The sequence below is a fragment of the Gobius niger genome, assembly GCF_951799975.1.
Source record: "Gobius niger genome assembly, chromosome: 14".
Taxonomy (NCBI): domain Eukaryota; kingdom Metazoa; phylum Chordata; class Actinopteri; order Gobiiformes; family Gobiidae; genus Gobius; species Gobius niger.
In genome coordinates, this window is record NC_136865.1 from 18401856 (window position 1) to 18419941 (window position 18086).

Genomic DNA, 18086 nt, shown 5'->3' on the forward strand with positions numbered 1-18086 from the left:
GGTCTTGCTTCTCGCTGCTATTTTCATCACATGTGCACGCCTGTTACGCATGTGCTTTGGCACTGCTGTTGTCGTGCTCGCATTTGGAGCAAAAAGGCTCTCGGCATCTAAACATGTAAAGTCGTGAAAACAAAACATGCTAATGATATGTTTGCCCCATACAACTGGACATTCAGGAAAACACAGCCTACAATGAGTGGCATTTATGGATAAGACATGGATAGACTCACCAGCACCACAAGTTTGTTGTATATTTGACGTTCCTGATAAGAGCATTAGAGTATTAAAATGATAATTCAAGGGACATTTAGAATAGATAAAAATGTGCGATTAATTTATGATTAATAGCAACTTAACTATGACATTCATGATATTAATCACTATTTAACATTTGAATCGATTGACAGCACTATTTATTTTATTTACATACATAAAAATAAACTCAAAGCAAATACATTTCATTTGCATTTAAAGGAATAGGCCACCGTTTTTATATACTAAGATATGTTCTTACCTCACTTTAGTCGAGTTAATATATCCCCGTCTGGTCATTGTCCGCGCGCTCTGTCACGCAAACGGAGCACATACGCAGCCTCTCCCATATGTGACATAGCTCCGAAAAAGCTCACGATAGAAGCTACCAAGCTCTTCCACGTGTTCCCTATTTAAATAAAGTTACGTGAAGTGTTTTCATGCGAAGTATATTTACACAGAAATGTAACGTGTCGATTTTATAAGCAAATAAAAAGGGGGACTATATTGTGAGGCGTAATGATACGAGGAGCACAGCGTCCGCGTAGTAACTCCTAAAGACTTCCCCCGCTCACTTCCGTCAATAACCTTTAGGAGTTACTGCGCGGACGTTTTACTCCTCGTATCATTACGCCTCACAATATAGTCCCCCTTTTTATTTGCTTATAAAATCGACACGTTACATTTCTGTGTAAATATACTTCGCATGAAAACACTTCACGTAACTTTATTTAAATAGGGAACACGTGGAAGAGCTTGGTAGCTTCTATCGTGAGCTTTTTCGGAGCTATGTCACATATGGGAGAGGCTGCGTATGTGCTCCGTTTGCGTGACAGAGCGCGCGGACAATGACCAGACGGGGATATATTAACTCGACTAAAGTGAGGTAAGAACATATCTTAGTATATAAAAACGGTGGCCTATTCCTTTAATTAACAGCCTTGAAATAGGATATTGTCAACCTGTAACCTGGTGCTTACATCTGCAGGGTCCTTTTTGAGGGAATTATTGTGTCTTATTAATGAGACTGCTCGGTGGAACTCTGGTACCGCAGCTGTTGCACTTGTCTCTCTGCCATATGCAAAACATTTTTCCTTCTTGAAACCCACCTACACAACAGCGCTATTTCCCTTATGTGTCAGCAAGATGCAAGGCGAGGAGGTAGCAAGTCTGATGGAGCACCTCCCCAATTTCACGTTTTGATAATGATAAAAGGCTTTCCTCTTAATGCAATGTATCATGTTTAAGAGCAGTGATTCATCCCCCACTCACGAACTGTTTTTAGGTCAGAGCACGCACAGTGGAAGCTTGAAGAAGAGCTAGGCCCATTTAAAGATACAGTAGTACACTCAAGGGGGCTTGTTGTTCACTTGTCACTGTCTTTTTCAAACGTCACTACCCACTTGATGCTTTTACTGGCTACAATTGTATCACTTACTTTAGGTTATGCACCAAAAAATATACAGTATAACATGATATCTCTTGGCCTAGAATAGAAAAATCATACGGCAAAAGTGTCTCGTGGAAGTATACGCCAAAACAGAAATCAACCCATGTTTAGCAAATGTTAATGCCAGTCCCTGAGATTGATAAGTTTGAACCCGGTAAGAACGAGTACTGTTACATTTCAACAAAATTAATCAAAATACTCAGTTGCTTGCAAAAAACTGCTATTGCAGTTTGAGTGTGGATAGGACGGAGGTATGATACCAAAGATGAAGATGTTGAGTTTCTCTATTCGACCTGGGTAGATTTTACATTTGAAGGACATTGACATCTTATTGTGGTTTGGATGATAATAAACTCAGGGTGGGTGCCTCAAGTGGCCTTGTGGAAGACCGAAGCGGCACGGTAGCGCCTCCGCTTCACAGCTAGAAGGTCCCGGGTTCAATTCCCACCAGGACGGGGCCTTTCTGTATGGAGTTTGCATGTTCTCCCCATGTCTGAGTAGGTTTCCTCCAGGTACTCCGGTTTCCCCTACCACTAAAAACATGTGCAATAGATGAATCCTCCAGCCAGGTGATTCTGACCATCAGCCTGGCTCCACATCATGGAGATGGGTCCCCGGGCGCGGCACTGCCGTCGACCACTGCTCCTTACAAAGGATGGGTTAAATGCAGGGGACAAATTTCCCTACGGGGACAATAAAGTATACAAACAAACAAAAGCGGAGATTGATATATGAAGAGAGATGGTTGTTGTGAGAGAACAGAATGGAGCCTTGCACTTCAATCTGAACAGAGTATAGCTACTACTTAGTCTTCTAAGGGCAGTCTTTGTATTGTGGTCAAGAGTTCCTGCCTGAAGGACTAGCCTCCTGCATGTTACAGTCTGTCTATCTCTATTATATCTCAAAATAAGATTGTGATATTAGATTGGCCTGCTAATTTCAATCTTACAATGGTGGCATTTACCTGCCTGTCTTAGTTGCTGTGACTATCTGTTCTTTATGCATACTTTATGGAGAATGTGTGTTGTTGCTTCTTAGAGTAGTGACTATACTTCAGGGTATGTTAAAATGGACATAAAACTCGTCCTGCGCGAACATGCATCAAAGTTAAATACACCAGCGCTAATATTCAGCCTACGAGCAGCATGCAGCAGATGGAGGGGCAGCTGCAGTTAAGTAAACCCTATTTATAAAGTTATACAGGCAATATTTCACACCACTGCTGTATGGTTTACTAGTAACAGAGGGAACACAAAATCTGTAGCTAAACACAACAAATCATACATCAAAATGTGATTCAACCTAATACAGTACTGTGATTTATGTGCATTAAGAAAGGTCTGTCATTGTGGAGGGAATGTACTACCAGTTCCACATAAAGTCAGATTAAACCTGTAATAATGCCCATAAATGGAGGCACATACTGCATTGATATTCCACATTTTATAACTTTAAATGATGAATATATGAAAAAGACACTATAAGAACAAATCCATTATTTTTAGACACTTGATTGAAGGCCCTATGCTGGCAGCAGGTGGAATAATCCATATCAGAAAAAAATGAGTTGGCAAACCAATCCAATCCTGTGTGCTTATCACAATATCACTGTGATAAGCACACAGCTGTTTAATAGGAAGCAAACTTGTTTTTAATACAACATAATTAAAAACTACAAAATTTTGATTTCGTATTATGCAATACATAATTCCCAGCCCATATCACTCAATGATAAAGATTTGTTTAGAATTGAAATGTTTTTAACAGTACAAATAACTATTTTCTGCTTGGCCCGAAACTGACCTGACCAAAACATCAGTATTTATTAAAGCATTTTCACACCTCCCTCCTCTTTTTCACAGTTTTGTATGAAGGAAACCAAATGAATGGGCTTTAAACAGTATTGGATTTTCAGTTTGAGCTCCTCTACCTAAGCCTGTATCCAAATCACTGACTCACCTATTTAGTCACACTTCCACAATAGCATCTGGATTTCCCAAATTTTGGGCACGGTGGATTGAACACTGAGGCATTCTCTATGGAGATGATTGGAACAGACAGGCATCGCATACTTTTGATTGAAGACGCAGGATATGGGCAGGGCGCCTCCAGTTTAATTTAAACGCGCCCACGTGAGGAAGCAAAATATTCTCTACGCACGACTTGTTTATTCACAAGTCTGAATTATTGTGGAAGGATTTGTAAAAACAGCCCCAAAACATGCATTGTGCTGATTCACTACAGAAAGCTGCAATATGAAAACAGACTTGCTATGTACTTTATGAGTCAAATACTGAGCTGGATGCTATACTTGTATAGGCATGACATAGTTATTCATTACAATAAAAAAGGAAAATTACTGACACAATTACTGTCAAAAACTAAAACCTTAAGGCATCTTAGTTTTACATATTGTAATTATGTTATTATGCAAAACCAACATTTTAGTGCTTAGAACCAGATTATAACATTTTTGAGCATCCTGTTCTCATGGCTCATTTCTTCTTCTACTAGTGAAGCACTGTGTATCCATCACTTTCACACATTTCACACAAGCATGTTTATAACAGCACCATTGCATGTTGTTGGCTGAAAGTGAAAGCTTTTCTCTACTGTTTTACGAAGTGTCATTGCCACTGCTGCCTGCAGAGGGCCTGTTGAGAGCCTGGCCGGCCCAGCCTCCCACTTCTTACTGTTATTTTTTTTTAAGATAGACAATATTTCACACAATATTGATGCTACGGTACCCATAATAATGTTTTTAAACCTCTCTTATACTGACAATATTACACAATGTATAGTGTATTGATTGAGTGCTTTCTATTACTTGAATACAACGGAATAACTCAAAAAGCACCTCAGACTATTAGAACAGTAACACATATATTTTTTGTACTGGAAATGTGATGTATAGTACAAACAGTGCTTTGAATGGAGTTAAATGTCAGTGAAAACACATGAAGCAAATATTCCTTCAGCAACTATTCTTTTAGATAATTATCCCTATTGAGGGTATTTCTAATGAACACAATTTGCAAACGTAATTGATGGTTTGGTCCGCGTCGCCGCGTCTGTCTTCTCCCTTCTCCATTTTGAAATCCTCTCTCACCACAAACCAATAATCATACGACATTACCATTGAAATCTTATGCAAACTAGCTGCATTCATTCACATTCACTGCCTTTTGATACAACCACATCCTCAGATCCTCCACCACATGAAACTCAGATTGCGGCAATGCTAGCTCCTAAAAATAATATTAAAGATGATAAAGAGTTGGTTTGTAGATTTACGAGCTAGTATTAAGCCCCCGAGGCCCGACGCTTCCCTCTACTCACTTTGAATAATGGCGTCTAATCCACGGATGACAAGCGAAAGGACGGGGGATTTATTTACACAAAACTAAACTACGTGGTGCTCTATTTTTTTCCACACCCTGTAATTAACCAAAGCTATTAGCATTTGAAGAGGTGCATACTTGATCATCAACCTATGCAAAAGCGCCATACGTTATCAATAATATCCAATGTGTCAGCCTCCCTAAGGGGCTGCACTGTCTTGCTTCCCTGGGTTGATCAATGTCCCCATATCTTTTCTATACGCGTGTTTGACTTACACGTCGCCATGGCTGACTGATAATGCCGTCAGCTGTTCATTAGGAGCCAATCACAGCACAGCAGACACACGCGCTCATGAATACGTAATGAGGAGGGATGATGGAGGAGTGTGATTGGTAGACCGCGCCTAAGGGGGAGGCAGACTGGTGATACCTGACACACATGTGGACAAGAAAGGCGAAATGTGTGAAGGACGTTTTAGCACATGCAAAAAGTATGTATACACTCTGGCAAGGGAAGCACCGATCGGACATCGGAGCCGATGCTGGAAAAAATACGATATCGGATATCGGCTACAAATATCCGATACCAGTTTTGGCTCTCAACGCCTTCAAAACACAAATTTTACCACCTAAATCGAAGTGAATATGGGCATGCTGTATATCGTTTTAAAGCTAAGAACATTGAACTAGTTTTTACCTCCGCAAATGTATTTTTGATCGCTGCGCAAAATGCAGCACTAGCAATAGCATGCTAAAGCTCTCGGGTGATTGCTAATGCTAACAAAAACTAAGCAAGGCTGGATCAGAAACTATGATAGAAATACCTAAAGAAGCCTAAGACAATAAAACAACCACTGCTGAAGCCAAGTGTTTGTATTTTAGTTAGAAATAACTGATCTAACATATTTGTAATGATCAGATAATTTTATGTGAGTTGTTTATATTAATGTAACTAAAGCCTGTCATATACCCAAGGATATTTAGTGTAGAAAAGTCCAGTGATTCATGTGTAATGTTTATCCATTAGTTTATCAACATCATGACAACAAAATATGACTTTATTGATCTTAAAATGGGGAAAGGAGACACTTTAAAGAATGTCTCTTGGCATCAGTAAATATCGGATATCGGCAGATAAAAGCTGGATCTGTGCATCTCTAACTCTGGCTTTCGCAGGCAACTAAGTGCAGTCTCTCAACCAGGTAGTGTGAAAAGTGTGAACCACTGAGCCCTGATTATAAGAAAAGACATACCAGAACCACATGACATTTTAAGCATGAATTTGATTTTGCTGTATTGTGTTGTAAAATAAAGTGAAAAAAACAAAACATGAATTGAGTAAAATCGACTGATGCTTCACCAAAGGGACTCTAATTGATCTCTCACTGCTGCCCAAATACATGATGTTCATCTTTTATTCTTTTATTCCGCTCTGTAATGACTATAATTGTGTTTGTGGATGATACTTTGTTATGTGGTCACAAACAACTGAGCAAAAATAAATGCATTGAGCAATATTGTGAAGACAGAGTGTGTTGAGCTACTGTAACTGTTGCCGTCTGCTTACATTTGCCCAAGCTCAGTTCTTCATAAATCCATGTGTGTTGAACGAATCAACCAACAATGCTGGCATGTCTCTGGATGAAGGGATAGTTTGCTTCTGTAATATCAGATTTAGTTCTGTTATGTCATGCCAGGGAACAAACAAACCCGGGACAGGCCCTTGGTCGAGGAAGCTTGAGCTGATGACCGTCGCGCTGTTAGGGGAAAGTAACATACATTTCAATCTGACCTGTTTTACATGAATCAGTGCTTTGTGAATGTGCATCGGCCATTGGTAAAACAGTCACAGGGTCAAGGTGAAGATGCACTGTCTTACAAATATGCAGTGACATTTGAATTATGCTGATGTTGAGAGAAAATTTGCTTTCTAAACATCAAATTTTGAATGTTTGAGCAGACTATTGATTTATTTAGAGACACCGCCTTGAATATTAATAAGCCGATGACGAGGATTGTCAGAGTCTGCTCATCCAACATGTCTGGCATGACATTTATCAAATGAATAGTGGAAAGTATTTGTTGAGCATTCTACGTTTACAAGTGGTACAATCCAAAACATGCACAGTAGGAAAATCATCCAGCTAGACAGTCCAGACCAAAGATCTGGACATTGGTGCTGTGTAGTTCCCCATTGTGGTCGCCCACTGCTCCACAACAGCGTTAAAGACGGGGCAGTTACAGAGGGGGGGATCCACATGCATGATAACACTAAATATACTAAGAGACTAATGAAAGTGACAACGAATCCACATTTAAACTGCAATGAGATATCCACTTTATTGTTCCCTGCAGATGGAACAAAAAAAAAAGAAGAATATCCAGATTTTGAACCATTTGGTTAACTGCATGGTAGTAATTATGTTTGCCAGGCTGTCATTTGAACATTATGACAGGGATTCAAACTCACTATTATCTGCTCTTACTTGTGATTTCGCTGTTGACATATGTTGAAAGGGGAAACAAGGACATCTGCTTCAAAGCAACAGGTGGAGCTACTTCCGTCAACAGCAAAGACGAGATAAAAGCTTAATTTGCATGCAATTTTGGTCATCATTTTTATGTGCCACGCCTCAGCTCCAAATAACACCGAACCATCCAGGTGTTTTTAAAATCTATATTAATTCTATATTAACAATCTTTCTTCAGGCTAATATCAGAAATAATAGATTATGGCCCAGTTATCCTCAGAAGACCCTGCACATTATAAATACAGCCTCATAGCCGACTGTAAATCAACCATTCCTTTGGTACTACCTCAGAAATATGATGGTATCTCTGAGTTCAGGCCTATAATAGATTCAGAGGTGCTTCATGCTGTTTGCAGGTGGACACTGACACCCTGACTTTGCAGCGGTGCCAGGTTCCCTTTATCCTCCTCCCACACTCTGTGCAGCACTAATGTTCATTAATAAGAGTGGGGCATTATTTCTCGGTGTTCGGACTTAAATACGCACAGTAAATGGAGCTGCTGGCAAAAGCTTATCGATTGTACAGTACTGACTGACTCGTTCGATGGAACGTGGCCAATTCTTCATGGTGACTGACTGGACTTTTTTGGATTTGTCTCAAATTGATAACCAGCCGAAACTCATCACACGGTGTAGCATTAAACTAGCTGAGGAGGGTAGTTGAGCAAGACGAACTTCTTCATTTAAATGGTAAAGTCTGAGGCTTCTTTGGTCATTTACCAAACTGGGGCAAATTATACATATACTTGCATAAAAACGTAAATAAATGAATGAATGAACAAAACAAGATTTGAATACATACTGCTTTGTTAGATGATATGATTTTATACCCTCCTACACAATACACAATAGTTTATAATAATAATGTAATAATGCATTGGTTTTATATAGCGCTTTTCTGGACACTCAAAGACGCTTTACATTGCACTATTCATTCACTCCATACTCGGTGGCGGTAAGCCACTATTGTAGCCACAGCTGCCCTGGGGTAGACTGACGGAAGCGAGGCAACCAGTCTGCGCCATCGGCCCCTCCGACCTCCACCACTCACTCACACACTATATTCGCTAGGCTTCCTGGTGTTTCCAAACGGTCTCCCATCAAGTCCTGCTAGGCCCTTCCCTGCTTAGCTTCCAAGGTCTGACGGGATTGGGCATAGCAAAGGCGGTATGGCCTACCGATTGTTCAGTTTAATGAACAATCTCTGTGGATTGACTTTTGCAAAGGAGCTATTGAGTGGTATAAGAACATAGAGTTTAAACATAGATACTATAAGAAGAAGAAGATAAAGATACTATAAGATACACCCACATTGAGTGATGATCTTTCTACCCCGCACATTTCCATGCAAACCTTAATTCAACCTTCACAGAAACTGTGAAATATAATACCATCAGTATTTTCACTCCTTTCTTTGCAGAACAGTCTGGGAGCTGCAGCTCAGGGAGAGAAAGTCAGAACAAACTTCTCATGCTTCAAACGAAGCCAAGCTGCTGGGCTTCAATGCTTTGCTCAAGGGAACGGTTTATATCATTCACACCTTGAACACTACACAGCTGTAAACTTGTACTTGGGAACAAGCTGTGGCTACCTTTAGAGACGCACAGTTCATTAATAAATGTCCAAAAGGAAAAGCCAAAAAACAAAACACACATACACACACACACGGGACTGAATGTAGCGTAAATTTAGGAGTCAAGTTATTGATTTTTTCTTTTGTTTGCACTGTAGGCTTTACAAGACCTGATAAAATGGTTTGCTAGTATACACAAGTGCTTAATTACGAGCATAGGCTACAAGGAATTAAACCGACCTATGCTTTTAAAAACGTATTGTACCAAGAATCATTAGGTTCTGAGTCAAATTGGCCATTGCATTCGAATGGCATTATACATGCAAAAAGTATGTATTCAATGAGAATGATAAGATAGAAATGTGTGCCAACGTGACCGATGATTCAACGCATATGTAGGAGTCTCTGTGCTGCGCGAGAAGACTTCACAAGCTGTCCGCTCACACAAATGCAGTAAATTCAATTGCAAACTTTAAATAAGACATTTCAAAGGCTCTTGCAATGAAAAATCCTACTTCATCATTGACAAGATGGCCTCCATTAACATCAAACTAAATGGCTGCACTGTAACCATACTTACATATTCAAGTTTGTCCTTTAACTTACACAATCCCCATCTCCCTGTAGTGCCCGGTGAACAGGATTCTCCACACCCCAAAGGGCCACACTGTCATTCGTTAAGAGCGCTGAACACAGGACCCTATATAACATTGTGTGAATATTGCAAGGGTCCTTGGGAGAAAGGCCTGTCACGGCTGAATACCAAGTGAGCTTCAATTTAACATCATTATGGCCACTTAATGTGTAGGCTGTAAATGTGGGGGGCAGTTGGAAAGTGGGTGCCATATATGATTGACAAAATGCAGCAGGGCGATAGCAATGTCAGCACCGGTTAAAACCAAGACAATAATATTTATTTAAAAGCCTCTGAACTGCACTAAACGTCATTCTTGTCTTAACAGGAAAACAAATCTAATTGCTTTCAACCCGGGACTTAATGTGGGCTTTATATATGTAGAAATGTCCCAATGCCCAGAGCTGTTTAGAAATGTAGCCAGTGTGAATTATTTCTCTAAATGGCTTTGACCTAAACATCAATTAAGAATTCAGATGGACAATTAACTCAGGGAATGATGTCTAGCTAAGCGTAGGAGCTGGAGGCGGGCTAAGTAATGCTGAAAAGATACATTGAATAAAACATGATTCCTACATAACGACACGAGTGAAAATACAGCAGCCTGTGTGTGTGTGTGTGTGTGTGTGCTTGGATTTGAGGGGTTAGTCCATATGCTATTTAACTCACTGAATACAAATTGAATTAAGACTGAACTAGGAGGCATGTCAGGGATTGTATTTATTATTGCGTTGTACTGTATCTTTCAGCGTGGTTCTCCTGAGATCAACCTGCCGACCGGTTGCCCAGAGGCTCTTGTTGAAGGAAAGGTCCTTCGCCCCATGTAAAGGACAGGCAAAAAACGAAGCTGAAGAAACGAAGTAAGTGCTTTATTTGTCAATTTAGAAGCGTGTTCAGGTGTTAGTCCTGAGCCGCCACTGTTGGGTTAACCTGACCAGCATGTTTTTGCAGGTAGAGGAAACCGTAGCACCCGGTGGAAACCTGACTGGCTGCCTTCACTCTCCTCTGATCCTCTAAAACGGTGCACCGCCTCCTGGGTTTGTCCCTGTTTTCAGAGCGTGGTGTCCTGCACTGGTCAGCTCCACCTCCTCCTTCCTCCTGCGCAGCTCCCCCTGCTCCACAACAGTCTTTCACCATCTTTAGGGAAGAGCTTAGCCGTGCATCTGTTTTATTCTCCAGTGGACATCCATTAGCCAGAACAATAGAAGGCATGTGTCGCTTAGATGTGAGTCTCACCTGGATACCTCCTTGTTTTTCCCTTTTTTGTTTCCTGTAGCTCCTTAAGACGCCTCCACTGTGCAGAAGGCGTGGGGGGCTCTTGGTGCCTCTTATGTGTCTCAAAACTAGGACCAAACAAGGCTAAAATTGAACTAAAGTGGGAAATTTATGACTAAAGTTAGCTTATAAGCTAGCTGTTTACTTTTAAAAAGCTGCTTTCTTCAGAGCCACTATGGACTCCAACTCCATTATGCACCAATCCCCACAAAAACACGGTAGAGACTTACAAATCACTATCGCTACCACTGTGCATCACGATCAACGGGTTGGGACAGTTCTCTTTATATGTTTTATTATTATTTTCATTTTTTTGTGTGTGTTTTTTTCCAAATACGTGCGTAACAACGAGAGGATACGAAAAGTCGAGCGCCCTCCACTTGTACGCCCCGTTGTCGGTAGCACCTACAGAGCCCTGCATGTCTCTGAGGTCTCATCTCAGGCTCTAATAAACTAAACTAACCCCGCCAAAGCACATTTGTTCATTCGGTCTCCAGGAGCCACATTTGAAATTGATTTCATACAGTGCTCGCGCTCAACCAACACTGCCTCGGGGCCGGGCCATTAGAGTGTAGAAAAGTCGACTCGAGGATGAGGTTTGAAGTCCAGAAACGAGCGAGTGAGTGTCAAAAGCAGAGTTTAAAAAGTAAATTAAGGGATTTAGCGCATTTCATTAACAGGGTGCAAACCATTATATGTTTAAGAATTGCTCATGGTAAAACAAAACAGAACAAAACAAAAGTACTTGTTGCTGCTGATACTGTTGTAATAGTGTTACTTGGTACTACTTTCACTACTGCTTTTGCTGCAGTCATGACTAAAATCTAAAAACTACCTGTGAAAAAAAAGGGGAACAAAAGCGGTTCTCAAAGATAATCAATGACATCTCCATCAGTCTTATGGTAATGTCAGTAAATGCAGCGGAAAGGTTATATTCAGAGCATTGATCTATCCTCACGGGCAGCGAACATTTCTGACATGCATTTAATAATAAGGGGAATTGAGAAAACGCATCCATCTTGCCCCAGTGTAATGTAATGCGACTGTATAGAGCCCTATTCATCAACAAACTGACTGTTCTCCGACAATTATTCATGTCTGTTTACAGCCGCTAGCATTAGACCACTCCCCCCCCCCACAAGTAAATACTGTATATCTGACGAGAGCTATACTTTGCACTGGAAACTCTGCAGACTAAATGAAAGTGAGTGACAGCCGACACCGAGTGGGCATCGCAAACTTGTTAGGGACTCGACTAATCAACTAAACCTGTCAAAGTGACACTCTCATTAGCACGATGATTAACCTTTTATACTAATTAAAATCAATTAAACAAATGAAAGTCAAATCTCCAGGGAGGCAGCGGCGGTGCCAGTCAATCAATCATGAATTTCTCAAAACGCCACCAGTGGAAGAGAGGAAAGGACAAGAGCAGATCACAAGCAAGAGAGGAATCACCAATTCAGATTTTCATATTACAATATAATCTCCTAATCTTTAATGTAATCTGACTGTCTATTCATTATTTTATAATTAAAAAAGAATCCTGTTTGACTGTTTTTTAATCATTCTTATTGGCTCTTTATTTATTTTCTCATTTTCTCCATGTATGTTGTGTAGTACATGTGCCATATAAAAGTGGATTAGAATAGAATTGTTTCACACATTGACCAATTAATCATGATATAGCATTGGGCTAATCATAAACAACTGAGAACCCCAGTTACCGTATGAAGGCGGCTGGAAGGAGGATTTCTAATTTCAATCAAGGAAAGTCAGAAGAAAAAGAAAAATATTTTCAAATATCTCTTCATTCAAACTATGTGTGACGATTTTCTGTGTCGATGTCATGAAAGAGCTAAGTATTGTGCGAGTCTGGAATGGCTTTGTACAATGATAACAGTCACAACAGTATCTAACAATAAACGATAAATGATCATCAGTGTATCTACTATAACTTTGTATTGAGGTCATTGAAATATGCCCATCCAAAAGACTTGAGCTCATCAGTTCGTCCCGTGCTCCAGTTTGTGGACCTCATGCATTATGAAAATGAGCGGCATCCCAAACCTATATTCACCCCATGCATATTCATGACCACCCGGGTCCACACACGAGCAGCTGTGAGGGTCCGATCGGGTCATGTGAGGCCTATGGAAATGGGATCATCATCACCCTTCATTAGAAAGTGATGCACAGTTAATGGAAAATTAGTTGCAATTCCAGTATATTAATTACCTCTATGGACCAACATGGCCAAGGGACACATGTGGTGACTTCATGCTAAATATATGACTGGGCTGGACTGTAATGGGCATTAACTGGATAAGTGGATATAATATGTATGAAGTTTTGACTGGCTTATTTCTGCATGGCATGCAATTATACCATTAATATGTATTAGGTTCGCTCAAAGTTCTAAGGCCAGTGCGCAATAAAGCATGTAGCTGAAGTGAAAATATCCTTTGTTCTATTTTTAGGTAAGAAAATATTAGGTTTATACTGTATATTGTAGTCTAATTATTTTCTAGCGATCTTGGTGATCTACCAAACTCTAGAAAACAAATTCAACAGCAAGAATTTTGCCTATTTTCTTCTCCTTCAAAGACTAGAGTTCTCATGCAGTCATCTTTACTGGGTTGTTTTTGTGCTCAGTTCCTTTGACTTCTTGGGCAGTGTCTGGTTAGTATCTCCAATATCTCCAGTATCTTTTCTTCTTCGCAATGAATGGCGTAAACCACATTGTTTGTGACAGGGAGTTTTATAATTTTGATTCACTCATTTCTGTCTCAGTGTGACATTAACTGGGAAACTAAGCTATTTTTTTATATCAGGAAAATTATAATACACCCCTTTCCTGGTTTGTTCTTTAGGACTAGCACTTTTGTAAACATGTTTTTATTTCAGGGGTTAATTGTAGTACAATTAGAAATAATTGTATGACCATCAAGTTTTCTGGAAAATTCTATCAAAAGTACAAGCATTAATATTTTTCCAATGGACCAACAAACTATCCCTGTCTTACTGGATTTAAAATAGAAACATAATGAGGTCTGTACAATTACCTCGAAAACTGTCAGCATTGTACGACTTAAGTAACAAACAGCAGAATCCTGCAGTAAATGCCCTAAGCCAGTAAAAAACATTAAGTGGACTCATTCATTAGTTCCATCATGGATATACTGCTAAAGAATTTAGCTTAATTCCCCCCGCTGTAATGCCAGCGGTTCACCATTATTTCTAGCATTGATTTGGAGCTTATCAATCTCTACAGCTGCTGGAGGTAATGACACTCACTTCCACCTAAACCGCTGCTGTCTGTGCTGCTAAATTGCTTTGCATGAATCCTATGTGAAGATACAATCACCTGTCTGACTGAAGGATGATGGATATTACTCTAAAGGTGTTCAGAGAGATTTCACAGAGATGACAGTGGCAGCTGGCAACCCTCAACAAACATAGCAAAATGAACATAATGGTTGTTCAGTGGCTCTGGAGTGTTCTAGCTTCAAGAGTGGAAAAATATATGTGTTTTGTGCATAAGTGGCATAACACCAGCAGAAGTAGATCTCATCTGCAGTGAATAACAGTTGGAGTGATTCAAAAAGGACTAAATGGTGCCGCATTTCTAGCACAGTTTGGACCTGAATGCAAAGAAAATATTTTAAACTGGAAAAGTTAATGATCGCAATAAACAAACTCCATAGGCCGCAATGATTTACTTGTCTGGAAATAACAAAACATCTAATTTTCCCCAGGTGTTATTTTAAAATGTGCTGCGTGCTCATGTTCCAAAAACACATGTGATCTTTTTAATTGTTTAAAAAAGCCTTTCCCCAAATTTTAAGGCTATTTGCCTGAATGAAATTTCGAGGCCATTTCTGGTTTTGACTGCAAATACTCCATTAATTCCTCTGACCAAAACCTTTGGAGAGTCTCACAAACTAACAAGAGTTTGTGTCATGTGTTCTCTCTCAGCGCAGATGATATTCGCTCTCATATCGAGTCATGAGATGCCTGTAAGAGCTCCTAATAGTAGCAGTGCTTATTCCCTGCAGCCTGAGAGTGCCGAGGCAGGGAAGTGGTCGTTTTGGATGGATGCACGCCTTATTTCTTCTTGCATGAACATTGGGACGCCTGGCTGTGAACCTGAGTGTGACAGAGAGCGAGGCACAGGAGGGAGTGTGTCTGTAATAATCCAGTGGCACAGTGCAATTTCGGTGTCAATCAGGAGAAGGGCACTGACGCAGACGAAGGGACTGTTACCATGGGTGTGCTTCATAACAAAACAAAAAAAACAGAAATGTAAAGGGACATACATTGCCAAATCCTTTAGCTTGAGCAGGTGTAATGAAAAACAGACCTGAAGTAGCGTTTTGCTTCATTCCCACAGTTAAGTTAAGTAATAGGTACGAGCAGGGCCAGACAAGTTAGTTCTGCTCTCAAACTGCGTCCATAGAGGCCCAGTGCCACTGAATTGCTAACATGACCTAACATGAAATTATTTGTTCTGTCAGGAAGAGAAAGAAGATACAATATGCAAATAGAAATTGAGCAAAACAATCAATACTTTTGATGATGTCATGCATATTAATAAACAACATCATCAATATAAATGAGGTAGCAGTGCACCACTGCTTTCAGTCAATTGAGGCTAAGAATGACCAGGAATTCAGTCAGAACGACAAGGGAGGCACTTGGACTAAACACGGTCACACAAATACATTACTTTTGATGAATGTTTTTTTTAATAATTATAAATAAATGAATTTGCTGTTGATTTACTCCTTCAGAAATAGGACTGTGGTTGTTTAAATGTAAATGAAGTGATGCCACTGACAGATCCATAGACTCTTGTACAGTGAGTAAGTCAGGGATCATTTAATCACTTATTGATTTAAGCAAAAGGGGTACAAAGCACATGAAAACAAATGTAAATCATGAATAATATGTTGTATGAAAGGTAAAAAATTAAAAAAGTTTCTTAAAAAATAATTATCGGTTATTTTTGTGCAATATATCGATCACTGCAATATCGGTGAATCAGGAGATTATCATCATCGTGAGCCAAGTATTGTGTATCGTATCGAATCGTGAGGTGCCCAGAGGTTCCCACCTCTACTTTGCTCATGGGTCTGATGCTGCTACAGTAAAAACGTATACCATTTCTAATCACACAATGTTAGAGTTGCAAGCACTTTGAAGAAGATATTAACGAGTACCATTATGAGGGCCAAAGTTGTAAAAGGCAATATTCTAGTTTGTATTCAATTTAGAAAAAAAAGAAAAATCTGAATTTCACACCCCCGCAAGCCATAATTTACAACGACTGCCATCTTTTTATTTGAAATATGCATACATCTACTTCCTACTCTCTATGGCCTCGATGTTAATAACAAGTGCCTAGCCTCTGGCCTTGTGCATTTGGACTCACTGTTTTTTTGTTTTTTTTAGTGCACCAGGCGTTTTTGATGCTCGGCTCAGAAAAGGGGTCAGTGGTTCCCAGCTTTTCATGTTAAAAAACAAAAGGAGATCTGAGGACAGCCATGGCAGTGCAGCAGAAAGGGAAAAAAAATACTAAAATGTAAAACAGACTCTCCGAGCGCTCGTTCCAAACATTCGCCTCTCATTATCACTGTTGGGAGACATGGATGTTGCCAAATGAATTTCCAAACAATTTCCCACCAACTAAGGACTTGATGTCAAAGAGATCCAACTGTATGCCTATGAGAAGTTACCCAGGAGAACGCACGAAAGTAGTAGAGATGAGGAGAGAGACAGTGGGAGCAAGAGGAAAGGCAGGGAAACCGGAGTCAACAAGCATAATTAAAGAGAGGTAACAGCGTGGTGCGCGGGGAAACTGTCAGTAGAACCACAAATAATGAAGAAAAATAAGCTGGAAATTGCAAAAAAGAAAATGCAAAAAAAGAAAAAGAAAAAAGGTAAACCTTCGGAATCCTGTCATTAGTGAGACAAAGGCGTGTTTATTTCATGTCACGTTCAGGAGATGCAAATGAAGCAGGAAGGCAGGCCGTCTCCACACTTACCTTGATAATGTGCGCTGAAACCACGGTAGCGGTGATTGCCATCTGTGACAAAATGCAGCCGGAGCCAGTTCTTGTTGCTCACAATAGGCGATGGGATATTACTGCCTGACAGCCTGTGAAAAAGTAAGAGAAAAAAAAAAAATAAAGTTAAATTCATGAGCAGAAAGTTTTGAACTGTTTTTTGTTTTTGTGTCGCCAAACAACCCACGGTAAACACAGAAATACCATATTTAGAGTACACGCATGTAGGGACACAGAGTTCTAGGTGTCAACACTTCCACCGTGGGCTGGAGTGATTTGTAAATTTCGGATTTTGGTTAAGGTTAGAGTCTAAATGTGTTTGAAAAATACCCTATTTTGAAAAAGTGCTTAAAATAAAACAGAAAGAAAATACCATGTCCACCTCAAGTGTATTGTAACAGCAGACATTCTTTTTTTTTTAATACTTTTATTTATAACTTTTTTATACATTTCAATAATACAAACAAAGCAGACTGGTCAAATATACATTGGAGATTTACAATGATTACATTGGCAACACAGAGTCCAAATGCAGCCGGTTAGGACCAAAGTGGTAGTCCGTTAAGATCTCTATTGCATTCTAGTCCCATTGCATCCAGGGGTTTCCTCCAAGTCTCTGCAAAGGCCTGAGTTTTGCCTTCAATAAAGTGTCCAAGTTTCAGCATGGTCATCAAGTCGACGATCAGAGATTTCCATAGAGAAATGGAGGGAGGGTCATCCCCCACCCATTTCAACATTATACTTTTTCTGGCCAGCATCAATAGTGATTGAACCACATTCTCATGCTTTTTAAATGAGACTGGGACAAGACCAAGCAAACAAATCATAGGATTTTCAATTACTGGTTGTCCTATTGCTTTGCTTATGTTAGAGCAGACGTTTTTCCAGAATTTCTGTATGTAAGCACATTCCCAAAGGCAGTGAAATCTTGTGCCCACATGAGTTTTACACTTTGAACAGTT

At 39.9% G+C, this 18086-nt stretch overlaps 1 protein-coding gene across 1 annotated transcript in view; it reads right to left on the bottom strand.

The window, feature by feature from the left end:
• Positions 1-18086, bottom strand: part of LOC306974403 (CUB and sushi domain-containing protein 3-like) — a 383839-nt gene that overhangs the window by 161355 nt on the left and 204398 nt on the right. Inside the window, exon 6 of the mRNA XM_079571635.1 lies at positions 17104-17216. Coding sequence (XP_079427761.1) covers positions 17104-17216 — 113 coding nt within the window. The remainder of the gene's footprint in view (positions 1-17103; positions 17217-18086) is intronic.